The following is a 27,056-nucleotide window of genomic DNA, read 5'->3' on the forward strand; positions in this document are numbered from 1 at the left end:
TGGGTTCTCGAGTCATAGCAAAAGCTGTATTTGTGAAACACTGGTCTTGAAGAGGCACATAAATGAACTGAAGCGGAGAAAAACGGGCAAATAGGAGACACTGGAAAAAGAGAACAATCCTTCAGGCTAAAAATACATCTGGATGTGTTATTTCGGTCTATTTGGCCTCATTTTTCCACAGGGCTGCCTGACGTGCTGCCTGGGGGCGCACTTACAGGCTCTCAGTAGTGACGGCAAGGATCTCTTTAAGCACTTATGCTTTTCCCTTCGTGGAATTTCAGTCAGACAGCCTGGCTGCACTACATTATACCATCAAACTTTCTTTACTTTTCAGGCCTGGAAATTTTATTTGCATTGTTGTAATATACACACACACTTGCTACCTTTTCATATAAAAATTATATATGCTCATTTTTAAAAAGTTAAAATATAAAAATATACAAAATAGAGTTACTTCAAACTTTCCTCTTCAAGGGGAGGCACAAATGCCAACCTTGTGAAAGGTCAGGACTTGTGACCCAGGCCCAGGGTCAAGGGTGTTGGGTTCTTAGGACACTTTCGGAATTTGCTCTGAAGAAAAACCCTCGGCACACACAGGCCTTCTTTTTTATTCACCGTCTCACGAAACACATACTCATTCACCACTTCTTCGTAACCTGTGTCCATAAAGAGCTGAGCCAGGAATTCTGTAAGGAAGCAGATCAACAATGCTCATGGTCTTTTGTTTGTTTATTTTTGAGAGAGAGAGAGAGAGAGAGAGAGACAGAGAGAACGTGCAAACATAAGCAGGGGGAAGGGCAGAGGGAGACACAGAATCTGAAGCAGGCTCCAGGCTCCAAGCTGTCATCACAGAGCCCGATACGGGGCTCAAACTCACAAACCCTGAGATCATGACCTGAGCTGAAGCTGGAGGCTTAACTGAGCCGCCCAGGTGACCTTGTGACGCTCATGGTCTTGATACTACGTTTGCTCTGAGGTGGTAAAGGGGGCGGGGGGGGGGGGGGCAGGGAGGAGGGTTATGGTATTTTTTTTAATATAACAAAAACTCCAGTGCTAAAATTTAAAGAAGGTTTTGTTTTAGAAAGTAACACACTCCTACTTCTCATCTCACACCCAAATAGAAACCCCCAACTAAATAATTTCATCAGAAAAGTTTAAGGACAACCTGGAGTATGGCCACCTTGCCCTATTATTATGAATCCCCAAATACCAATGTCTGAGTAAAAAGAAACAATATTCAAAGTGGCTATATTCATATAAAGTCTTCATGTGTTCAGTTTGCTTGCACCAAGCACCTCACCTATCCTAACACGAAGGAGGAAATTCTGTAACCAGAGTGGCGGGGAAAATCCCTTTGTAGTGATATACCCTAAGGAAACTTTAACCCAAATAATACATCACTACATGTTCACTGAAACCAACAGAATGGCCATGTAGTGAAAGTGAAGACCCTTAGAGCCCTGCTTCCGAGGACATGCTCTGACGTACTCTGCAGACATCACTACATCTTCTCAATTATTTACAATTGAGATTTCAGTAAACAGGAGCATGAATATTTTTAACTTTCCCCTGACATTTTCTGGCTTTGCAGTTTTAATGGTAATCACTCATTTCTGATTTCCTTCTACATCCAAAAGAATACTTTAAGAAATACAAACGGTTGTAAAAATAGAGTTTAAGAAGGTAATTATTTTGTGGTCCAAAGGATTAAGTAGGCTTAAAACTAATAGTTCAAAATATCTAGTATAAGACTGAAATAATGTTCGGGGGTTGGATGCTTTTCTTATCAAAATGACTTTTTAGGGGCCCCTGGGTGGCTCAGTCAGTTGGGTGGCCAATTTCAGCTCAGGTCACGATCTCGTAGTTTGTGAATTCGAGCCCCGCATCAGGCTCTGTGCTGACAGTTCAGAGCCTGGAGCCTGCTTCAGATTCTGTGTCTCCCTTTCTCTCTCTGCCCCTCCCCTGTGTGTGCTCTCTCAAAAATGAATAAATATTAAGGAGGAATTTTTTAAAAATGACTTTTTAAAGACCCCTATAGTAAATTTGCATACTTAAAACCTTTATACAAAAAGGTTTCTTGTCTTTATAACCTGGGAAGGTAATCTCCAGGCATTATATTCATCTTTTTTTTTTTAAGTTTATTTATTTGTTTTTAGTAACCTCCACACCCAGTGTGGGGCTTGAACTCACGACCCCCAAGATTAAGTCACATATGCTCTTCTGACTGAGCCAGCTTGGCGCCCCATCCTACCTGTTTTCTTTGTGACTGGACGAAGTGAGGATCCCCATTTGGCCTCCCCCTTTTCCAGCACATTTCCTGGCAGGGCAGCCACGTGGCATGTCAGAGTCTGTCCACTAACCTGGGCTCACTAACTAGACACTGTCACCAGAGGAGGCCTGTGAGCTCACCACGGCCAGGGCCTCGTCCCTGTCATCCCAGGTGCTACGTGGTGCGTGTCGGAGACTGTTCCAGCCGGGACCTTGCGCTACGTGCAGCTGCCCCCGCCTCCGGCCAGTACCCCAGTGATAATGCAAGCAAGTAAACAATTAAAGACAAATTCCATTAATCTTACCATCAGTAAAAAAATACGATCTGGTTCCGTCTTGTCTAGCATAAAAGTTTTCTCCAAGTTTGCTGCCAGCTTTAAACCTAAGCATGGCATGATCATACAGCCCATAGTCCCGAAACAAGACACTTTTGCCTGGTTTTAATACCTATGAAACAAAAGCAGGCGGCACGTAACTCTGGGGAACCCAGGCAAATAAAACTTATTCAAATAAAATAAAATCTGATTGATTCAGGGATTAAAATATCTTACATTTGTGATAATTATGAAAGGAACCAGACTGAACCATCCATATTTTGAAGGAAAAACAGCCTCCTAATCAAAGGTATAGCAAGACCTGCGGGGCCCCATGCATTAGAGGGATACTTCTCGAGCACCTACAAGGTCCAATGTCATATCAATTAAAATGCTAATGACGTTAAATCAAAGTCTTATCTTAAGGCACGTTCTCCTGCCATTTTATCAGCCATCTCCTAGTATATGATCCTGAAGTCAAAGTGACCCTTTAAAAAAATATGTCCTTTTGGCTTCTTACTGATTCTAGCTGGCTTTCCTCATTTTAAGTCTCCACTTGGGTTTCACTGTGCTACAATTATGCATAGCTTGCCCACCATGATAATAACAGAGTGCACTCGGCAGTTTATCAGACAGGAGGGAGAAAGGAGAGATTATCATCCTCGTGCAAGATGAGAAAATGGACACTACATAAGTGATTTATGCACGATTCACACCTCGGCCACTAAGTGGGGGGTAGTCAAGACGCACATTTGGGTCAAAAGGCATCATAATGTAGAATCAGAGACACCTGTTAGCCCTGGAGGGGGATTGGGGGAAGTGTCATTCCAATTCCATTCACGCTACTGACAAGAAAAGCACGGCTAAGGGGAGGAGGGGTAACTGAGTATTCGTCCTACATGTGCCTTCTAACAGGTCCTCAGGCCAGTGCAGCAGTGTAGGGAAGGGGATCATGGTCAGGCCCGGCTGGGAGTCCCTCACTAAAGTCTTTCAGAGACAGGTGTCACAGAGTAGGTGTCTCGAAAATTGGGAGTAGGCACCGGCAGGGTGTGGGTATTATAACTCCCTCCATCTTATAAAGCAAATAGCATATGCTTTTCAAAATGAAGAGAAAGTGGTATGTACTGTGACATTTCCTTTTTATGTGAGAATTCTTTCAAAATGCATGAATGCTACTAAATAAGAGCGGACTTAAAAGGCATTAATTTTATTAAACCCTATTCTGTATTTTTTTAAAAGTAGGCTTCATGCCCAGCACAGAGCCCAACGCAAGGACTGAACTCACAGCCCTGAGATCAAGACCTGAGCGGAGATCAGGGTGCCTGGGTGGCTCAGTGGGTTAAGTGTTCAACTTCAGCTTGGGTCGTAATTTCACGGTTCGTGGGTTTGAGCCCCATGTCAGGCTATGTGCCGACAGTTTGGAGCCTGGACCCTCCTTGAGATTCTGTGTCTTCCTCTCTCTCTGCCCCTCTGCCCCTGCCACCGCCTCAAAAATAAATAAAACATTAAAAAAAAAAAAAAGAAAAAAGGACCTGAGCTGAGATCAAGAGTTGGACACTTAACCAACTGAGCCACCCCAGGCACCCCAATTAAACCTTATTCTGATTCATCACAACAATAAGATGATTTTTAAGACGTGACATATTAGACTTTTGATGCAGTTTGGTGTATTTCCTCTTGAATAGGGGTATGAAAGACTGTCCCTAATACTTCCAAGTGAGCTGCAGTTTCCTCATTTAGTAAATTCTAATCAATGAGGGATGCATTCTAAATAGCATCAGTAAAGAGCCTCTTGGGTAAAAACATCCTTAGTCTAGAACGCCAAGTTTTAAAAAAATGTGAATTGTGAAGAGAAAATTCTGAAAAATTTAGTTTATAGGAAAAAGGCTTATTCTTAATTGCAGAAGGAAGGCTCCATGGGACAGTGGGAAGAACACTCAGGAATTTGGAAGTCTTGCTTCATATCCCAGTTCTTCCATAACTAGTTGAATAACCTTGAGCAAGTAATTTCATCCCTATGTTTTCTTGTCTATAAAATAATAAGTTCAATACTAATGCCTCCTTTGATCATGGCTAGCAGGCATTTTTCACCATTACGTTCTTTCATTCTCTAAACAACTCCAAGAAGTAGGTTAGGGGTGGGGAGGGAGGGGAACGGGAGGTCTATTATAGCCACTTTTACGGCGAGCAAGGCTCAGAGTCAGAGTGACTTGTCTGAGATTTCAAGGCAAGTTGGTGGCACTGGCAGACAAATATCGAGGTCTTCTGATGACAAATTTTGTCTATTTTTACTTCATTCTATTCCCAAAATGAGGGAATTCAACCTTAAGGTTGTCTTTCAGTTGAAACCTAGTTTTAAAAATTCTCAGTGTTAACATTCTACAGTAATTACATCTATCTTACCACAGCTTATTACTGTGGTTGTTCATGAAGGCCTCAGAGCTGCCCACCTTTGGGTCTTGTTGTCAGAGGCTGAGAGATTGCTTCTCCTTCTGTAATTTTCAGATGAAGCACATGGTTTCAAATTAATGACTCAGGCACTACGTATGATGGCAGAGAGATCGCAATCTGCTACTGTTGTGAACTCATTCCACATCAGCTGAAAAAAGAATTCTATTGGGGGTAAAAATAGAAAGGACTGCTGAAATGGAATTTGTTACCAAAGAAAGATTACAACAGGGGCCAGGTGTGGATTGAGACAGCTCAACTGAATAATAATAAAAAAATTTCATTACTGTTAAAATATAAATAATATACTGTATGTTTCCACTAAAATTTTTCTAAATAGTTTACCCTGAGAGAGAGAGAGACAGTGCGAGTGGGGGAGGCAGAAAATTCCATTAATTTTATTAAATCCTATTCTGCGCTGGTAGCGTGGAGCCTGACGCGGGGCTCAAACTCACGAAACGGCGAGATCGTGACCTGAGCTGAAACCAAGAGCTGGACGCTGAACCGACTGAGCCACCCAGGCGCCCCTGTATGTTTCTATTTAAGTCAAGAATAGGCATACCCTCAACAATACTTGGCTTTGTCAGACTTCTTTAATTTGGTTAACCTAGCGGTATCTCATTGGGGTTTTATTTTACATTTCCTGGGTTACTGAGATAATCTTTTCATATGTGTGTTCTCTTCAAGAAAACGACTATTCACATCTGCCCATTTTTCTATTAATTTGCTTGTACTTCTTTCACAGGAATTTCTCACGTATTCTGGGTACTAATCTTTGAACAGTTTATAGACTTTAACTCACTTTTCCAAAGTTGTTGGGGTTTTTTTTCTTTGTATTATATTGTCTTTTGAAGAACAGAAATTCCTACTTTTGTTATAATCATCTTTATGCTTAGAATGCTTTGAGTCATCTTTTGAAAAAACTCCACACTGTGAGGTCATAGAGATTTTTTCCTGTATTTTCTTCTGAAAGGCTTACATTTTTGTCTTTTTCACTTCAGTCTTTAATTCACCCGAGAATGATTTTTGTATAGGATGTGAAGGAGAAGTACAATCATTCTTTCCTACATGGACACCCAGTGGTCCCAGCATCACTTACTGAACAGTCCCTATTTTTCTAGTGATCTTCATTGTCACTTCTACCATATATCAAATTCCCATGTATGCGTGGATCTGTGTTTAAGCTATCACATTCAAGTTGTCCCTCTGCTAACATCATTCTATCTTAATTACTGTAGCAGTAAGAAGTCTTTTCATCTGGTAGGGTACAGATTTCCCCCGTTTTGTTTTTCTTCAGAAGTGTTTTGATCTTTGTTCTTTCATGTAAACTTAGAACCACCTTGTCAATTTGCTCAGAAAACAAACAAAAAAACCCTACCCAAAACCTCCAATCGATCAAGCAACAACAAAAAATAAAATGTATAGGGGGCACGTGGGTGGCTTAGTCAATTAAGCCTCCGACTCTTGGTTTCAGCTCAGGTCATGATCTCATGGTTTGTGGGTTTGAGCCCTACATCAGGCTCTGTGCTGACAGTGTGGAGCCTGCTTGGGATTCTCTCTCTCCCTTTTTCAAAATAAATAAATACACACAAAAAATTTTTTTAAAAAATTAAGAAAATAAAATGTATAATATTAAATGGAAAAGTAAGGTTGAACAATGCATGTTACTCTTTGTTAGGTGTGAAGAGCTCTGTGACATTAAGCAGAGTACATTCATCTTATACTTTTATAGTCTTAATATATTCTAATTAGACAATTACATTATTTGCAAATGAGTTTTGTCTTTCATCCCTATTTTTCCCCCATCTTTTATTTTCTTTCTTGTCTTTTTGAGCTGATTAGGACCACCAAGATAATGCTGAAAAGCAAAACTGATAGTAGGCGCTCTCGCCCCATCGAGTTCCAGATGCTCTTTATTCTGTCCCCAACTCCTACTTCTCTCCAATCCCTGAAACCTTTCATCAGTGAAATCACTAGTATCCACCTCTTCTCAATGTTCCTTTCACATCCTGGTGCTAACAGACTGTTCCTGAGGACACTGTTTTCCCTGCAACCTCTCAAGTCATGGCTGTTTTCTCTCCTCACCTTTGTACCACTGGGCTTAGAGATGAGCCTGGCGCCCTCCATGCTTCTCATTGCTACTTTCTCATGTATTCTCTTTCCTCCCTAAAATCCCTAGCTCTGAATCTCTTGTCATCAGATTATATGATCTGCTATCCCTTAATATTACTGTCATCTATTAGTGCCAGGGTCATTTCCCTGTTTCAGGATGAATGTTTCTGATTTATTCTCCTCTCCTTAATACTACTCCATTCTTAGTTCAGAGTAATTTCAATATATGTGGATTATCCCTCCAAATATGCTGGCCTCTTAATGACTTGAACTTTTCCAAGGTCTTACCCTTCCAAACCACTCACTCCCATGGTAACGTCCTGAAGTCTTGTCAACACTAAAAAGCATAACCCCTCCGGTCTCTCAGTGTCATACGAGTCACCTTGGTCATCCCCCCTGCCCCATCTTACCAGCTCTCTCTCTACTTCCCCATCTTTCATCATCCTTTATCCTCACCTGGACCTTCAAATCAGGTGATCCTACCATCTTTTCCCTGATGCCCTCTCTTCCCTCTTTACTCAGCTTCAGTTCCATGCCCATTTGTGGGTATATGCTGGGTTCTCATCTGCTCAGATACCAGGGGCAGGGAAAGGGGAAGTAAGGAGAAAAAACCTTACAAAACCTCACGAGCAGAGAGCTGAAACCACCGTGGCAACATCTGAATTTCTTAAAATGTTGTTTTAAGTGAGAATAATTACTTCCTAAAAGGTTTCCAGTGTCTTGAAGTTTGTTTCGCTACTTAAAAAACATTTAAAACGTCTACTTTTTCAACTTGCTGAATGTTCTTCCCTCCCTTTTATAAAGCAGACTGACTGAGGCCTCTGACTCGCTGAACAGGTGAGGCTTAACAGGCTTTCCACATTGTGTGCCCTTGCCATTTAGTGGCCCCCAGGTGACCTGCATGCTTACCACTGGTCACTTGTGTTGGTTCCCAAACTTGCTTACACCAGCTGTACTTAGATTTAGAATTATATATGAATATATAAACAATGCAATGCAAGTAAAGAGCATTTTTATTTTCTCTGAAAAGTACACTGAAACTTTTGGAAAGACATGATAGAGAAGCACTGAACTGCTGTTAGACATGGGAGAACCAAAGGTGAGTCTAGGTTAAAAATATAAAAAAATTTGCCCTTACGTTAAGTTTCCAATCATTTTTAAGTCTTTGCTCCACTTTTAAAGAAGCCAAAACTCTACTATGTATGTGGTTCATAAGATGGTAAGAAAGATGGTAAATAGCCCCATACTCAAAAGAAAGGGTCGTGGCTCTACATCAAAAGAGTGATAAACGAATAATAACATATTTTAAGTCATAATAAAATGTTTAAGGTAAGAATGTACCTTTTTCATGATTTTTTGATTTAGTTGATCTTTAATCAACATTGTTGCCACAGATAAGAGAGCTTCTACCGTAGTTTACAAAGCAGCCTCATTCATGATCTCACTTGCATCTCACAATAACCCTAACAGACACCCCCATTTTACAGCCAAGGACACTGAAGCCCACAGAAGGAAGATGACGTGATTTGTCTTGAGTCACATGACTTAAGAGTGATGCTTTACTTCCTGAATGCTACAGCAGCCTCCTGATGGCCAGAGAAGTTTGGGTTCTCCTCATTCTGGCAGCAATGATGATAGTGACAACAACGGCTGATTTTTGAAGAGCACTTACCACCTTCTAGGCATTGTACTAAGCACTTTATACATATTGCGTGTATTTCATCTCAGTATCTCAGTATTATATAGGTAATGAAACTGAGGCTCAGGGAGGTAAAGAAACTTGCCTAAGCAGGGAAGCCAGGTATCGTCTCTAGGCACTCTGATGCCGGACTACATTCTTGACCCCGAACCATATCTTCTTCTCCTTTTCCAGCAGGGACTATCTGCATGTTATTCCATGCACAGAGCTCAGATAACTACAAAATCATCCTCGCTCCAAAGCTGGCCAAACTGAAGAGCAGTGATGGCTACCAGACAAACCAGAATTCAAACTGAATGTTTTATGTAGGAGAACCCCTTCGATACACTGACTGCATGGCCTACACCTAGTGAGAACGAGGGGGCTTTGTGAACTAGACATGAGCCTCAGAGGGGAGGTAAGCAAAAAGATCAGGATGTCCAACCTCCAGGCTCCAAATTACTAACCTGGTAAATGTTTTGTAAGACAAGGTGCATCTTATCAGGGTGAACAGCAGAGAGGACAAATATCAACATGACAACATCCACGGACTCTGGGGGCACATGTTCCAGAAGGTCATCTTTGGTTAGATCACACTGGAACACCTTGCATCTTTCTGTGTCATATAAAGGATTTTGCTAGAGAAGGGGGAAAAAGAAAAGAATTTTAATGCAACACCCATGTTGACACACAGAGAAAAATACAGCATCAAAAGGAGATCCGATGGAAAATGGATCTATTTCCACTTGTGCACTGCTACACAAAAATCACAGATCACTTTGTTACTGGGTAAAACTGAGTAATGTGCCATTTGCACGCTAACGCCTGTAGCATTTGATGTTACTAGGAGGGGCAAGATTTCATTTTAACAAATCATCTTTAACTGAGGATAGAACACTGAAGAGCTATCACATGTTCAAAGCTGCGCATTCTAGAAGCATAGATTTCTAGAGGGATAAGTCAAAACTGACCCGTGCTTCCTTAATCCTCCTTTGAAATCACCCATTACAAGCCTAAATCCTCTGAGAAGTCCTTCCCGATCCACTCATGGAGATGCTCCCACAGTTCTGCATATTTTCCCTTGAGACAGCAAGCCAAATAAACCAAATTTCTTCTTCTTCCCCGCCCCACCCCCACTTTTTTTTTTTTAAACAAGTGTGTTCCTGTACATTTTGAATGGGGGGTTTAAGGGCATTATCAAAAAAAATACATATACTACTCTTATAAATAAAGAGTATCATAAAGTCTAAGATCTTATAAGACATTATAAAAAAATAACAAACCTTTCTTTAAGAAAAAATTTTTTTAATGTTTTTTTTTGAGAGAGACAGAGAGAATGTGAGTGGGTTAGGGGCAGAGAGAGGGAGACACAGAAGCAGAAGCAGGCTCCAGGCTCTGAGCTGTCAGCACAGACCCGACGTGGGGCTCGAACTCACGAGCTGTGAGATCATGACCTGAGCCAAAGTCGGACGCTCAACCGACTGAGCCACCCAGGCGCCCCACAAAACTTTCTTTAACGTAAATAAGGACTCGAATAAATACAAAGTTCTTGGATGGGAAGATTCAATATTGAAAAGACGTCAATTCTACCTATAAATCTGCTTTTAAATCCAATGCAACCTCAATAGAATCCCAATAGATTTCTAGAAACTTGACACAAAGGCAAATTTGATTCATCTGGAAGCAAAAATCTTTAGGAATAGCCAAGCCAATTTTTAAACTGAAGAACAATGAAGGAAGAGGTACACTACTGGACTTCAAAACATACTACAAAATGCAGTACTGAAACAATGAGGTTTGAGAATGGGGACAAATAGACTACAAAGACAGATCAGAGTCCCCAAAACAGACCCACGTATATAGGGGAATTTAGTATCGCATATGACAAAAGACAAGTGACAAAGATGACATATCAAAAAAGGTAGACAATAAAAGTGACAATTATCAGGGAAGAAAAATGAATTTTCTCATTCAACTTACTGTGTTAGAACAACTAGCTATACATTTGTGCTAAAGGACAATTGGTTACCTAGGTGACTTAAAGGTTCTGGTTTCAGTTCAAAGACATACAGTAGTATAAAAATGCAGCTCCCATCCTTACAATAAGAAAAAAGATGGACAGACAGCCAAGTAATGGCTTTTTTTGTGAACCCATCAAAGAATAAAGGCCAACGAACCAGCAGCCGTCCCCCAATCTGGAGACAGATAAGTGCCTTCAGGGAGAGACAGGACCGAAGCATTTGCTTACCTGAGGCAGAAACCCCCAAACTGGAAAGATAAAACTAGAAATTTGACAAACTGCTGTAGACTGAGTGCGGATGTTATAGCGTGAAGCCTCTGGGCCTCTGGGGGTGGAAGTAACAGGAACATTCCCATCTTTTTATAGGTGTTTCTTCTAAGAACATCACGGGGCTCTCACAGAGAAGATGGTGCTCCATCTAGTACTGGACTTTCTCATCTCCTTTAAGGAAGAAAAGATTCAAACTACAGGGGAAAGGTCTCCTGGAGCCTGCAGCCTTAGGGTACTAGTGAATACCACTGCCAAGAGGGGAGGAAACTGCTCTGCCCAGACCCATTCTTAATTTTTTTTTTTTAAGTTTATTTTTTTAGTAATCTCCACACCCAATGTAGGGCTTGAACTCACAACCCTAACATCAAGAGTTGCAAGCTCTTCGGACTGAGCCAGCGCCCCCCAGACCTAGTCTTTTTTTTTTTTTTTTTTGGTGGAGGTGCTGGGGATTGATAGACCTAGTCTTGATCTGAAGGGAGAATGGCCTCAAGACCATCGAGGAGGACACCAGGTAGATACTGAGGGACCAAAAAGAGAGGAAAGCTCTAGTCCTAGAGCACAGACACACTTGTGAAGGCCACACCCCTGAGACACAGGCCCACTATACAGTTCAAAAACTGAGAATCAGAACATTAGATGACAATCCCTTCTCCCACACCTTACCAAGTCTCCAGTGGTAATAAAAACAGTGGATTGCAGCTGGGAAAGTTGTAAGAGAGAGGATCTTTACGAGGAACAGTATGAAGAGCAGACCCAAAGCCAAAAGGGGTGACATAAACCAAGTCACCAGAGGACTCTGAAGTCTCTGGTGGCCATAGCAACGATAAACCTCACAGGTAACTATAACAGTAACAGATTTCAAACACAGCTCAACTCCTGTCTAGATTATTACAAATCCTTATGACCTCAGTATCCATAGCCCTACATAACATACCTGACTTTCAGTGAAAAAAAAAGTACAAGACATACCAAATGGCAAGAAAAAATAGTCTGAAGAGACAAAGCAATCATCAGAACCAGACTCAAATATGACACAGATATAGGAACTAGAAGTTTGGGCGTTTAAAATAACTGTGATTAATAAGTGAAAGACTCTAATGAAAAACACAGACAAAGTTTAAGATCAAATAGGTAATTTCAGCAGAGAAATAGAAACTACAAAAACAATCAACTAGACGAACTAAAAACCAAAAACACAGCAACAAATATGAAGAATGCTTTTGAAAGGCTATCAATAGGAACATTTACTACCTAAGAAGGAGTCCGTAAACTTGTAGATAGGATGAAAGAAATTATACAAACTGAAAATGCAAAGAGAAAAAAAGTTAAGAAAACAAACCACCATCCAAGAAAACAAACCGCCATACAATAGCAAATGGTATAATACACATGCCATTAGAATCTCAGAAGAGAGAACAGAGCTGAAGAAATATTTGAAGAAATAAGGGCCAAAATTTTAAAAACATGATAACCAAAGCTTTAAAACTATGTAGAAGGTTAGAGGACTCTTAAACAAGACTTAAGACCTTAGAGCCTTGAAAGGAAAACATTAATAAATTTGCACATAGTTTAAATCCTGCTGAAAGACAAACCATAAAGCAATGCTAAATAAACTAGAAATGTTTGTAAAAAATGAAACAATATCCAGAATATACTCTAAAGATAAAGAAATGACAGAAAAATGAGCAAAGGTTATGAACAGACAATTCATAGTATAATACAAGCTCCACCTGAGGGATTTTTTTTGTGTTTTGTTCACTACTTAGTCCCAGTGTGTGGAACAGTGACTGGCACATACTAGGCTCTCGATAAATACATGTGGACTAAAGAAACTCACAATCAGAAGAAAAACTAATGCTTATTTACATATACAAGGGGTAAACAAACTAAAATATGGAGTATTACTTTTTGTCCCTAAGATTAGAAGATACAAAAAAGACTGATATCAAACGTTGAGAATATAGACAGAATAGGAGCTATATATTAAAATTTATATATTAAATTAAAAAATATACATCAAATATTAAAATTTAAATGTGTGTACCGTTTCTCCAAGGAATTCTTCCATCACCAAAGAGAAAAATGCACACACGTGTTTTGGGGAGTGGCACATAGTGCCACATTAACCCTATTTGTAAGAGTAAAAAATCAGAAGTAATTTAAACAAACAGCAACAGGGTAACTGTTAAAGTACGGTATATCCATTCTGTGGAATACTACAACAGCTAAGTAAAATACAGTAGACCTGTATGTACTAAGACAAAAAAAAACCAAAGTACAAGATAGGATGTGGAGTGAAGAAAGCAAGTTATAGTACAATGTGATACCGCTATTAAAAAAACTTCTAATGGATGGTACAACTGTAAAAGGTTGATGGAAAGTTAGATGTTTGCCCAAGTATCCCCCACATATTTGTTAATAGCAAAAGGTAAATACTTGTACCCCTTAGGAAGGTACTTTTTAGGTGGGAATTAGGTAGTTACTACCTTAACCCAGAGATCAAAACTAAAGCTAGCATTACCAGACATTAATGCCTCCTGACAGGATGCAATATCAAAGATACAACATTACTTATTACAGTATTTTTGCCACAAATATTTTACCTGGTTTAAATCTAACTTCTAGTTTACAGTAAAGGAAATACAGAGGATAAAGGAACAAGTTGAATGATATGAATAAACAATCAGACCAATATGGAATGTGGGACTGAATTATAGAAAATGGCTTGCTCTTCAAAAGCTCAAAGCCAGGGGCCCCTGGGTGGCTCAGTTGGTTAACTGTTCGACTTCAGCTCAGGTCATGATCTCATGGTTTGTGGGTTTGAGCCCCATGTTGGGCTCTGTGCCGACAGCCCAGAGCCTGGAGCCTGCTTCAGATTCTGTGTCTCCCTCTCTCTCTGCCCCTCTCCTGCTCATACTCTCTCTCTGTCTCAAAAATAAACATAAAAAAAATTAAAGAGAAAAAATAAGCTCAAAGCCAGTGGGGAAAAGGTCAAGGGGAAGGGCAGGGATGTTTTAGGCTAAGGAGATTTAAGGTACATTAAGAAGTACAAGATTTAGTCCTCGATTAAATACATCTATAAAAGACACTTGGGACTACTTGGGTAAATCTAAATCCATTCTGAATATTAATGACATTAGGAGATTACAGTTCATGTATTGCACCATGCAGATAAAGTCCGTATTTTTTGAATATGTATGCAGACATATTTCAGATGGAAGTGTCTTGACATCTATACTTTAAAATAGTTGAGCAAAGAAACAAGTCTATAAAGCAAATGTACAAAATTCTGGCAATCATTCAATTTAGGTAGAAGCATATGGGTATCATTTTGGTAGTTCTTTCTACTTTTCTGAATAAGCTGTGTTTCTTTTCTTTTTTTTTAATTTTAGAGACAGAGTATGAGCAGAGGAGAGGTGCAGAGCCCCAATGCAGGGCTCAATCCCACAACCCTGGGATCATGACCTGAGCTGAAATCAAGAGTCAGATGCTCAACTGACTGAGCCATGCAGGTACCCCAAAGCTGTGTTTCTGTATGTATGATACAGGTATTTAAACAGGAAAAACACATTCATGATGGTCATAGCTGGTTAGCTTCAAAGAGAGAACTGGAATTAATAAACAAATGGGCAGAGAGGCAGGTCAAAGAAATCTAAGAAAACAGTAATATAACAGAAACATGGACAAGGCACCAACCTTGACATACTCAACTGCTCTTGGAGAAAAGTCACAGGCATAGGCAAAGATATTCAGATCTTCTTCTAAAAGCGGGAATAAACAGTTCCCAACACCACAGCCAGCTTCAAGCACAGTCAATTTTTGATCTTCAAACTGGGGAAAGAGATGCAAAGTCGTTTGCATCATCGAGAAACAAACCAAACTACAACATGTCTCCAAACAGGAGAAGCAAGGTTTCTGCCCCCGTGGGGCAGACAGTAAACAAGTGAACTGAGAACCTAAAGCTAATACTGATACCTTGCTTGTCGTCCAACACTGGGCAGCTTAGTATAAAGAAAACACAGCAGGGGCACCTGGGTGGCTCGGTCGATTAGGCATCCCTCCCCCCCTTTCTTTTTTAATGTTTTATTTTTTTGAGAGAGAGGGCGAGCAGGAGCCAGGAAGGCACAGAGAGAGAGGGGAACAGAAGATGCAAAGTGGGCTCTGCAAAGACTGCAGAGAGCCTGATGTGGGGCTGGAACCCACGAACTCTCGATCATGACCTGAGTTGATGTCGAGTGCTCAACCAACTGAGCCACCCAGGCACCCCACAGCATCCGACTCTTGATTTCTTTTCTTTTTTTTTTTTTAATATATGAAATTTATTGTCAAATTGGTTTCCATACAACACCCAGTGCTCATCCCAAAAGATGCCCTCTTCAATACCCATCACCCACCCACCTCTCCCTCCCACCCCCATCAACCCTCAGTTTGTTCTCAGTTTTTTTTTTTTAATTTTTTTTTTTAACGTTTATTTATTTTTGAGACAGAGAGAGACACAGCATGAACGGGGGAGGGGCAGAGAGAGAGGGAGACACAGAATCAGAAGCAGGCTCCAGGCTCTGAGCCATCAGCCCAGAGCCTGACGCGGGGCTCGAACTCGCGGACCGCGAGATCGTGACCTGAGCTGAAGTCTGACACTTAACCGACTGAGCCACCCAGGTGCCCCTGTTCTCAGTTTTTAAGAGTCTCTTATGGTTTGGCTCTCTCCCTCTCTAACCTCTTTTTTTTTCCCCTCCTCCATGGACTTCTGTTAAGTTTCTCAGGATCCACATAAGAATGAACACATATGGTATCTGTCTTTCTCTGTATGGCTTATTTCACTTAGCATCACACTCTCCAGTTCCATCCACGTTGCTACAAAAGGCCATATTTCATTCTTTCTCATTGCCACATAGTACTCCATTGTGTATATAAACCACACCGACTCTTGATTTCAACTCAGGTCATGATCTCATGCTGGTGAGATCAAGCCCAGAGATGGGCTCCATGCTGAGCATGGTGTCTCCTTGGGATTCTCTCTCTCTCTCAAATAAATAAACATTAAAAAAAAAAAGAAGAAAACACAGGATAATAGCTAAAATAACAGGCTCTGGGACTAAACTGCTTGCACTCAAATCTGGACTTCTTCCCTCACCATGTTCTATCATTAGACAACTCTCTTAAAAGAGCTTTGTGCCCCATTTTACCTGCAAGTAGGGATAACAATGATGCCTACTTCACACTGTTATTGTAGGGCTTAAATTACACAACATGTAGAGTTCTACAAAAGGGCCGTGGTAAAGTGTTTATCGTCTTTATTATGAATCTGAATCTGTCACTGAAGTCACCCAGCATGAATTCAATATTTATGACTTTCAGACTGGCTTTAAGAAACAGAAAATGCCCTCGAAAGCTCTCTTTCCTACATACAACCCAGGACCTACTAAATCCACTGGAGACCCATAGGAAGGCAATAAACACTCCTCTTCACATTTGAAATGAAAAACTCAAACAAGGTTCAATATTAGTTTACCTCTCTACATGATCTGAGTTCCTCAAACTCTCTGGTGGTCCAGTGTCTATCTTTGAAGAAGTTAGTGCTATTTCTTTTGTAAAAAAGGTCCCAGTTCTTCTGAGCCTCTTTTTCCAGTTTTTGCTGTTTAAAATCAGACATTAAAGCCTGGTCTCTTTTCAATTTCTCCTCTTCTTCAGCGCTGAGAATTCTTGCCTGCAGCCCTTTCCTTTGCAAAGAAGCCATCCCATAAGTTGATGGTAATATATTTAACACTGCTGAAGATTCCCCAACCCTGAATAACCTGAGTAATCCAAGCTGATACTGCAGACATAGGAAGGATTTGTCCAAATGTGGTTCTTCACGTTGGGCTCAAGCCTCGGGCAGCACTGGGTGCTTTGCAGGAAAAAGGAGATTCCGGTTAGTGGTTCTAGGACAGTTTTTAAGACGCTGGTTAGTCGCTTTAAAACGGTTCTTTCACCAAACAGTTCAACTCACCACATACTAGATGCTGACTCAACACAAAAACCCTGCCCACTCTACAAGAGGTCGGTCAGAAAGAAGCCCAAGACACAATCCCTACCTTCAGAGGGCTTACATTCAGTGGCCAGGGCTCTCACGCACCAAACTCTAGTTCAAACCAGAATAAGTTAACTATTATAATAATAAATCGGTTTAGGGACGCCTGGGTGGCTCGGTCCGTTAGGCGTCCCACTTCAGCTCTGATCATGATCTTGCAGTTTGTGAGTTCCAGCCCTGGGTCGGGCTCGGTGCTGACAGCCTAGAGCCTGGAGCCTGCTTGGGATTCTGTGTCTCCCTCTCTCTCTCTCTCTCCCTCTGTCTGTCCCTCCCCAACTCGTGCTCTGTCTCTACCTCTCTTTAAAATAAATAAACATTAAAAAAATATAATAATACTAAATCGGTTTGGTTTAGAAAAAGGACACTCCCAAGAAGTGACTGAGAAATCTCAGGGAGGAAACATCAATTTTTAATGCCCGTGAAAGGGTGACTTAAAACAACCACACCAGCTTCCCGAAATGGCGACGGGTGGTCAAGTGGGGTGATCATTTCCCAAGGATCCGAGACCCAGTTTCGGGGGGGAATTTGTAGTCAAGCCCGGCAGCCTGAGATTCTGATCACACACCTAAGAGGCCGTCTCACGAATCGGAGGGTAGCGCCGTTTTCCAGGGGCTGAGGCTCTCGTTCCTCCATTAACGCGTGAAGGATAAGAGGCCAGTGACGCGCGGGGTAGGGTCCGTAGGGCTCCGGACGCTTGGGAGAAACTAGGGCGCCCGGGCCGCCCGGGCCTGCGGAGAGCTGGCCACACTGGCTGTCAGACCCGTGTTCATCTAGTTCGCCGCGCTTGGGCTCACCGTCATCACTTCTTACATTCACCTGGACGGGTAGGGACGGACGCACTCAGCCCTCAGCCCGGACCCGGCCTCGGAAGCCGGATCAGGGAGCTTCGGTCCGGGGACAAATCCCCCTCGAGGACCTCTCCCGGCGGAATCCTTTGGCCATGGCACTGCCCCCGCCACTTCCGTCACGAACGCAGAAGTCCCTCCCCGACGCCGGAAGTTCCGCGGCCCTGCTTCCGCGCAGTCCTCCTCCACCCCGCCGCAGAGGCGAGGACCTGCTTCCGGCCCCGGGTGGGCGCCGGCTCGGCTCGCCGTGCGCCCCCGAGCGCTGCCCCGGGAGCTTCGTTCCCCCGGACGCCGGCGCCGGAAGCTCGGACCGCGGCCGCGCCAGGAGACCGCCGGTCCGGGCGCTAGGCTCGTGGGGGGCCATGAACGGAACCGCGAACCCGTTGCTGGACCGCGAGGAACACTGCCTGCGGCTCGGGGAGAGCTTCGAGAAGCGACCGCGGGCCTCTTTCCACACCATTCGCTGTAAGCCAGCCCTCCCCTCTGTTCCCTTCCGCCGCCTCTTGCCAACCCGACTCCTTCTTCTCTTCCCTCGTCCCTCCAAAGCCCAGGGAACCTCCTGCCTACGTCAGCTCCCTTCTCTCTTCGCCCAGATCCTCCTGGACCTCGATTCCACCCCCTCCTCTCCCCCTCCCCCCCTCCCCCCTTTTCCAGCTCCCCAAACCAAACGCTTCGCCACTCCCAACTATCCATCTGCCTTGTGGTCCCAAATACTTCTTCCGAAGGTTATTGGCTCCTTTGTTTTTCATCCGCCCACCCAGCCCTGCTTTATTCGAAACTTACCCCTCTTTATTACCAAAAGACTGTGACCCCACATCAGACTCCCCTTCTCCCTGTAATCCGTCCCACTTTCTGATGACCCCAGCGGGGTCCTCCACGTTTAAAGGACTCTTCCCGTTTGCTGATGAGCCTTATCGACTCCCTCCTATTACATTCTCCTCTTCCCTGTGTTCCTTAGCCTTCGTTCCTCGTTCGTCTTTGTTCTGGTTACCCTGAGCCTGCGCTTCATCCCCTTGGCAGCCAAAGAATCCGCATCCTCTGTGCGCTCCATCCGTCTTCCTCCTCCAGCTTTCTGTACCTCGTTTGACTCTGCTGTCTTTTGAGGTGACCTATACTACCCCGACTTTAACTCAGTACCAAGTCCCATGTGAGTGAAGAATAAAATTGGAATGCGTGAGCCTTGATAAAGCTTGATGTATGCTTGGAAGCGGGGGAGAGGAGGCATCAAGAATGTCCAAATAGTCGTTATGCTGGACCTTCCTTTTCTACATGATTACAGACTCTGTGGAGGAAGGGCATGTCCACTCTATGTCCTGGGTAAAGTTTTGGCTCTTAGGGATGGGCTGGCTGAGCATCCTTCTGTGTGATTCACGAGCTTCTGGTATCCGTCAGCCCTAATGCTGGTTAAGACTTGTTTTTGTCTAAGGAGCTAATAAATGTGACTCAACACATTGGAAGAGGGCGTGTTAGATAATGAAGTTCCATATTTCTGCGGTCACTTGCCAAACCATTATTGTGTCTCCTACTGACAGCAGATCAGCTCTTTCAGAGGGAGGATATTGGGAATGTGATAAGAGCATCGTTTTCGGAGCAGTTTACTAAATTGATGTTTTGGTAGAGGGAAGAGCAATGTGGAATTTAAGTGAGACACTTCATATATGCACGTGGCCTGCAGTGTGAGGCCAGTTTATGTCAGAATGGAGTAAGATGGCTATTCGTGGTGCACGTTAGCAGCAGTTGAGAGAGATGGGCAGGATTAACCTTTGGAGATAGAGTTCAACCATCTATTCTGTACTTTTATAAGAACTTGAGTGTGGGAAATCCTAATGTTGACAGTTTCTATGCAAAATGAAATCAGCTTATATGATACTGGGGCTTTCCTGTTTCATATAGGGTGTTACAGTCACAGAATCTTTTTAATATGCTCTGTTGCTTTTGATCTTGTACACAACAATCCTAACAAAACCCCTCTGGCTAAGAAGGCATTAATTTTCATGTGTCACTTGGGAGAAGGGAATATCTTTGCTTAATAGAATGGTATATGAATTCTAGCTTTTTTTCCCCCCCCCCCCTCAAAGTAATCCAGCAGGGATGGGAGGCAAAGTATGTAGGAGGTATAGAGAAAACGAGATTGTCCCTGAGTTCGTAATTCTTCTTAAACCTGGGTGACAGTACACAGGGGCTCATTGTACTATTCTCTGCTTTTTTTCCACAATGAAATAGGTTTTTTAATTCTACATTGTATTTTTCCATTTATCTGACTCACAAAAAAATTTTAATTCTTAAACAAGAATGACCAGGAGGCATGGTATAAGTAACCGGCTGGATAAATATTCTTTTGCTTTTCCCTTTAGATGACTTTAAGCCAGCATCTATAGACACTTCCTGTGAAGGAGAGCTTCAAGTTGGCAAAGGAGATGAAGTCACAATTACCCTGCCACATATCCCTGTAAGTTTATGCACTGTGGAATCACAGTGAATCCTCATATTCTATTTATTGCAATTTGAATTTTCCTACTATTTAAAAATTTTTAGATTTCTAAAATTCCAACATAAGGAAAAAGGGAATTGGGGGGATGGGGTAGGGTGGAATTCATGTTTCCCAAGTGCTTGAGTAAAAATGATTCTTTGCCATTTTTCCCAAGCTCCCTTTTCCCCCATCTGCTACCAAGTAGACAAGGTTCCTGTCTGGATACTTAGCCCCTCTAGCCGCTCTTTCAGATTGGCCTAGCTTTTCCCTCACACAGCTCCAAAAAGCAAAGCCCCCGACGCCACGTTGGCTTATAGCAACAACAGTTTAGGTGTGTGGCACAGCCAAACCAGGAGTTAAGACAGGCAGGAGCAGAATTGACACCTTTCATATATCAGGCAAAGGGCGGACTGCAGACTGAAAGTTGCAACCAAGCACCAGAGGATCAGAGCATTCAGCTAATTTAGGGATGAGGAACCCAATTAAAAGTTAAATTGAGAACCCCTATGGAGAGAGACTTTTTTTTTGAAGCTTTGTCCAAAGTAGCACTATAATCACACAGCCTGAAGGATCAGACAAAATGCTCATAATGAACAGGTGTCATTGGATGTCACAGCCCTGTCCTGGAACATAATAAGGTCTTGGTAACCAGTAATAGGATGAAAAGACTCTGGACAAGAAGCTTCAGGCTGAGTAGAAATTACTTGTCTGCCAGTTCCAACTGCTATTTCATTGCATGTTGCCTTTAGCAGATTACATCATCTCCCTTTGGATCTTTGTTTGCCAAATGTAAAATGAAGGGGTTAGATAAATGGTCTCTAGGGTCCCTTCCAACTCTAAGTTTATACCCTATGAATAAGGAGTCAAGGAGCCAACCAATTTTTTTTATTCCATACAATCAAATCCTATATATGTCAAATATTAATTGAGCACCTACTATGTGTTGGCCCGTTACTAAGCACTGAGAATACAATCTCGAACAAAACAAGCACTTTTCTTGCCCTTGGGGAGCTTATGATCTGGAATTAAATAAATATAAAAAGCACAGCCATTTATTTTAGAAAATCAGGAAGGTTTCTCTAAGGAAGTGACCTTTGAGCAGATTTGAAGGTTGAGTAATTGAAAGAGAGGAAGAGGCAGGATGTTGCAGGCAGAAGCCTTGTTAAAGCCCTGCAAGAAAGAACATGAGGATCTGAGAGAGGCCAGCCACCTTCTACTCTGGATCCTGCAGAGCCTAGGGCTAGGGGTACAGGGTGAGGCAGAAGGGCCAGGTATCTGGTTTAGAGATTTTATTCTTGGGTCTCAGAGCAACAGGTTAGCAGTTAAAGGGCTTAGGCAGGTGAGTGGCATGATGTACTTACTCTGAGCCAAGCAGAATAATGAGCTGCCCTTAGAGAATACTCTGTTGGTTACTTGGCATGAGGGGAAGCCCTGGACTCTGAAATTACAAGGAAATACGGAAATCACGTATTAGTTTTACTTCTTGCAATGAAAAGTTCTACTCAGTATAATACCAAGTAATGGTTAATCTGTTTTTACCAGTTCATACCTCGCCATTATTTGTAACATGTTTTGAATCTTTAGAAAAATGTACGGTAATTTTGAAAATTTATATTACCTTTCTTGATTACTGAGAAGTAGTTGCAGTTATAGATTCTTGCTGTATATTATATCCCTTTTCTTTTTGCCTAGGAAGCCAGAGGAGTTAAAATAGAAATCAGTTCATTCTATTCTGTTTGAGTAGCTCTGATACTCATGAAGCCACTTGTAAATTCGTTTTTAATGTTCATAACTGGTGTGTCTGGTTTGATCTTTTACTTTTGTGGCATATAGGGATCCACACCACCAATGACTGTGTTCAAGGGGAACAAACGGCCTTATCAGAAAGACTGTGTGCTTATTATTAATCATGACACTGGTGAATATGTGCTGGAAAAACTCAGTAGCAGCATTCAGGTCAAGAAAACAAGGTACGTGAATGACCAGATACAGATTGATACAGGTTTCTAGATCTTTGCATTATTTCTTCAGTTATTTTAGAAGGATATGAGCATCTGAGTATTCAGTGTCCTGTCGATAATATCAACAACTCTACCTGTGTAGATAAGTCAGTAAAATATCACTTCCTCAAATGCAATAAAAAGAAAAGCTTTTAAGACCTGAAACGTGGAAGCCACAGGGGAAAGGGACGTATTTTATAATTAAATCTATTTTATTAATCTCATGATTGTTCAAATAGTATCACCTAAGGGGATAAGATTTAAACTTGTAGACTTGTAATTAGATTAAAAACATTAATTTTTCGCAAGATGCATTTGAGGTATTTATAACACTAAAATAAAGTTTTGCCTATTTTTAAAATTTTTTTTAATTAAAAAAAATTTTTTTTGAATGTTTATTTTTGAGAGAGAGACAGAGACAGAGACAGAGAAAGAGAGACAGAGCACGAGCAGGGGAAGGGCAGAGAGAGAGAGGGAGACACAGAATCCCAAGCAGGCTCCAGGCTCTGAGCACAGAGCCCAATGCGGGGCTCGAGCCCACAAACTGAGATCATGATCTGAGCCAAAGTCGGACGCCTGACCGACTGAGCCACCCAGGCGCCCCAAGTTCTGCCTATTTTTATAAATAGTGAGTTCTCTTTAATCTTTAATTCAACAGGCTTTACATTTGTAATACAAAGCCAATTAAATTTTAAAGTCACAATTCATTCTATGAATAGAAGCAACCCACTGGTTCTGTTTTTTACATTGTGATACAGCAATTATTGTAATACAGTCCTAAATTCTAAAAGAGAGTGTTATAGCCTGATATTTTTCTGTTTATGCTTCTTCATTTACTCATTCCAGAAAAAAAGTAGCTACCATTTATCAAGGGGTTACTGAATACTATGCTAAATGCTTTCATGCATTATCCTATCTAACTTTACAAATAACATTTAGAAAGGTACTATCGTTATCTGTAAAAACAAACAAAAAAAACCACACACACACACACACACACACACACACAGACTGCGGATTCATAAGCCTGTGAACTGGAGTCCAGCATCAGAACAGAGCCCTTAGCCTGGGCATGCGCGTCCAAGCCCCCTGCTCCTCTCTTGCCTGGGATAGATTTGTATTAATTACCTCCCCGAACCAGGTGCCACTGTTAATTCCCCAACAGATGATGTTTGTGGGCGTTTCTCTCACTACTCGGTGTCATCTGTGGACTAGCAGCATTTGATCACTTGGATGCTTTTTAAAGTGCAGAATTTCAGGACCTGCTAAGTTGGAATCTGCATTTTAATGAGATCCTCAGGCGATTTGTGTGCACACCAAAGTTCAAAAGCCCAAAGTGGGCTCATCCATTTACAAAAGAAATTGTTAGTGAATAGAATTTTCTCCGGTTGGGGTGGGATGCTTTGTCCGCCTGCAAGAGCTGGCGCGTGACAAGATGAGCAGGCAGTAAACAGATCGTGGGAAAACTTGCAAACTAGCCAGCATTTCAAGAGCCGGTTTTATGTAGTAACTCATATACTTGTGACTATAACTTTATACCGTATACAAGTCAAGTAGTCCTATTGTCTGCTGGTAAAATGGGTTCTCACGATCACGTTGTGTCTTGCATATCGGTTTTATTCGCTTGTTATAAAATGTGAGCTTCTTGAGGGCTGTTTTATTCATCTTTGTATCTCTGGTGCGTAGTGCAGTACCGGAATGCAGTAGGCAGTTGTTGAATGAGTAGTTCATGGGATAAAGTGACAAACATCAGTATTTTGAAGTAGTGTGTAGAGAAGCACGATTGTGCAGAGACCTCTAGGTACTTGGTTACCTGAACAGATTTGAGGAGCACTGTTTTTGGCCCTGCAATTTAATGTCTGTTTTTCATTTCAGAGCTGAGGGGAGCAGTAAAATCCAAGCCCGAATGGAACAGCAGCCCACTCGTCCCCCACAGCCATCTCAGCCGCCACCACCTCCACCACCTCTGCCATTCAGAGCTCCGACAAAGCCTCCAGTTGGACCCAAAACTTCTCCTTTGAAAGATAACCCTTCACCTGAACCTCAGCTGGATGACATCAAAAGAGGTAGGGAGCATTTTCTGGAACTGATAGCCACTGGGAGTTGAGTGTTGAGGCTTTTGTGGCGATCACGAGGCTATCACGTTGACATCACATGGGCACTGGTGGCATGGGCATTCTCTGCCATTGAAAAAATAATCTGCAGAGTTCACCATTCCCGAGGTGACGGAGGTGGGGCTGTTACCACTTCTCATTTGACAAGGGAGGTCCAGGCAAGTGACTTGAGTTGTGGCTGTCTTTGCAGCTTTCTGTTCAGAGGCCCAGGATTTAAACAAGCATGACTGTCATCCAAAAGTCTATATGCCGTGCCTTTAAGGTTTTGGGAGAAGAGAATTCCAAGGTGTCTGGGTAAAAACCAGATGTGTCAGTGTTAGTATAGTATCTAGGTCAGAGGGATATTTAAAATACCAGGACCATTGCTTTGTACTAACAAAGTGTGTAAACATAAGAGTGCCACGGGACCTGGAAATGGACATGGCCTAGAAAGACCTAGAGGTCTGGTCAGGTTCTCACTTTGGCTTTCTCCTCATACAGGGAGGGGGTGGTTTTCGTTGTCCAGACTCTCAGGAAGTTATGAGGCTGTCGTATTTCAGATTTATAAAGTTTTATGAAACACAATGAAATCTGTAGCAGTAGTAAACAGGGAAAGATAGAGTTGTACTTGAGAAGTTTGCCTCTTCTACCTTATAGAAGTGCTTTCAGTAAACAATCATTCTCTGCGTGGTGCATGCTTATTAAGCCTCCTGTTTTGTTTTTGTTCTTGATTTTGACTTTCCTCAGGGATATTGGAATGTTATTTGTTAAAGTTTTCACTTTAGTTGAACAAGAATTGGACTATGAGTGGTTAGTGATTGACAGTTACGCCTAAATGAACCATGCGTGTTTAAAATCACATGGTATGTTTGGACAGGAAAATCTGGCATCTTTCTTGATGTATCCTATGATGTATCCTTAATGTATTCACCGACATTGAAAGGGTTAGGTAAACATGTTTTTCGTTCCCTGCTGTACTTCTATAAAAAAAATGTAATACCTGACAGGCATGGCTGTCAGTGAAATATATACAGAGGGCAGAGGAGGAATGTTGTTTCCCCATTTTCCTTCCGTTACCATGGTTCCTCCTGCATGCCTCAGTTCCTTTGTGGGACAGGAAAGCTGAAAAGGACCTCAGAGGCTGTCTGCTGTGGCCTTTTATTTTTTCAAAGTGTCTTGGAAAAAAATCATTGACTCCCACCTGGGTCTCACTGCTGGTTAGAGGCAGATCCAAAACAAGCACCCAGATCTTCCAATTCCTAGTCAAATATTTTTCAACCCTTTAGCATAATATTTCTCTTACTTGGTGTTTAATCCCATAATTCACAGTCTTTGTTTTTTTAAGTAGATAAGGCAAATAGGCTTAATTTACACAGAACCATCATTATCTGAAACAGTTTTCTTTTTTGTTATTTGGGGTGAAGTTAATGTTTCCGCTGTCTCTCTGAAGACAGTTTTATTTTGTTCATTTTGGTCTTAGTCGTTTTTTTATACGTTTTTAAGGAATAAGAAGCAGGAATTTTAGTCATTCCTCATTGCTGTTGGTTTTGCCAATTCACTATTTACAGAAGGCAGCTTGCGGCCTTGAGAGTGGTTGCTGGCTAACCCCCGTCGTGTCATTTTATTCCAGAGCTGAGGGCTGAAGTTGACATTATTGAGCAGATGAGCAGCAGCAGTGGGAGCAGTTCCTCAGACTCTGAGAGCTCTTCGGGAAGCGATGATGACAGCTCCAGCAGCGAGGGTGAGGACAACGGTCCGGCGTCTCCTCCACAGCCTGCACACCAGCAGCCCTACAACAGCAGGCCGGCCGTTGCCAATGGAACCAGCCGACCACAAGGAAGCAACCAGCTCATGAACACCCTCAGTAAGTGTGCTCTCCCTTTTCTGGCTCAGAGAGGGGTGGCATGTCAGACTAGAGATGCAGCTTCTATATATCTTACACCCGAGTCTGTAACCAGAAGATATTTAAGGCATAAGAAAGCATCCTGACAAAATTTGGAGCAGAAAGAAGTAAGTTACCAAACAGTTAAAAAAAATAAAAGGGGCGGGGGTGTTGGGGAAGCACAAAACTAGAAAATCTGTTCTTTTTTTTTCACCCACTGGCACAAATTAGTTTTTGTGAATTCTCGAAAATGCTGAAACACGAACACCTCGGCTCTTTGTTTTTGCATTTACCAGGCTTTACAGGCTTTAGGGGCGATGCCCTCCACTATAGTGTCCCCTGCTTCTAGGTCTTTTTACAGTCCCAAGAACACAGTTGTCCGGACTGTGGTGTCCTGCAGCCCATAGACTTTGGAACCTGAGCCATTAGGGTATATTTGGAAACCAACTAGCCTTTGGCAAGAGGAAGAGGAAGGACATTGCTATATCTGGGTGGCTCTCCGTGCAGTTGATACTAAAGTAAAGGAGAGAAAAACAAGAACAAAAACAGATTTCTTCGTATTGGAGATGGGGAGAGTGTTTGCTCC

General features: G+C 42.2%; 3 protein-coding genes across 8 annotated transcripts in view; 1 reads left to right on the plus strand and 2 right to left on the minus strand.

The window, feature by feature from the left end:
• Positions 1–19,136, minus strand: METTL6 (methyltransferase 6, methylcytidine). Of its 5 annotated transcripts, none has more exons than XM_042998964.1 (6): positions 18,809–19,136; positions 16,623–16,997; positions 14,807–14,941; positions 9,288–9,458; positions 2,574–2,715; positions 1–686 (listed from the first exon to the last, which is right to left on the minus strand). In XM_042998964.1, exons 2-6 carry the CDS (start codon positions 16,845–16,847, stop codon positions 505–507), a joined length of 855 nt encoding a protein of 284 aa, XP_042854898.1. In that variant the 5' UTR covers positions 16,848–16,997; positions 18,809–19,136; the 3' UTR covers positions 1–504. The 5 variants fall into 5 exon arrangements, with proteins under 5 accessions (XP_042854898.1, XP_007087429.1, XP_015395400.1 ...); XM_007087367.3 differs by lacking the exon at positions 18,809–19,136 and adding an exon at positions 17,975–18,057; XM_015539914.2 differs by lacking the exon at positions 18,809–19,136 and adding an exon at positions 17,746–17,882 and having other exon boundaries at positions 14,822–14,941.
• EAF1 (ELL associated factor 1) overlaps positions 18,120–27,056 on the plus strand; it is a 25,809-nt gene continuing 16,872 nt past the window's right edge. For both annotated transcript variants that reach the window (XM_042998963.1, XM_042998962.1), the window contains exons 1-5: positions 18,120–18,490; positions 20,380–20,474; positions 22,329–22,465; positions 24,371–24,561; positions 26,219–26,452. In XM_042998963.1, coding sequence (XP_042854897.1) covers positions 18,121–18,490; positions 20,380–20,474; positions 22,329–22,465; positions 24,371–24,561; positions 26,219–26,452 — 1,027 coding nt within the window. In that variant the 5' untranslated portion in view covers position 18,120. The remainder of the gene's footprint in view (positions 18,491–20,379; positions 20,475–22,328; positions 22,466–24,370; positions 24,562–26,218; positions 26,453–27,056) is intronic.
• Positions 21,798–27,056, minus strand: part of COLQ (collagen like tail subunit of asymmetric acetylcholinesterase) — a 77,358-nt gene continuing 72,099 nt past the window's right edge. The window contains exon 17 of the mRNA XM_042998957.1: positions 21,798–21,933. Coding sequence (XP_042854891.1) covers positions 21,798–21,933 — 136 coding nt within the window. The remainder of the gene's footprint in view (positions 21,934–27,056) is intronic.

The sequence above is a fragment of the Panthera tigris genome, chromosome C2 (assembly GCF_018350195.1).
Source record: "Panthera tigris isolate Pti1 chromosome C2, P.tigris_Pti1_mat1.1, whole genome shotgun sequence".
Taxonomy (NCBI): domain Eukaryota; kingdom Metazoa; phylum Chordata; class Mammalia; order Carnivora; family Felidae; genus Panthera; species Panthera tigris.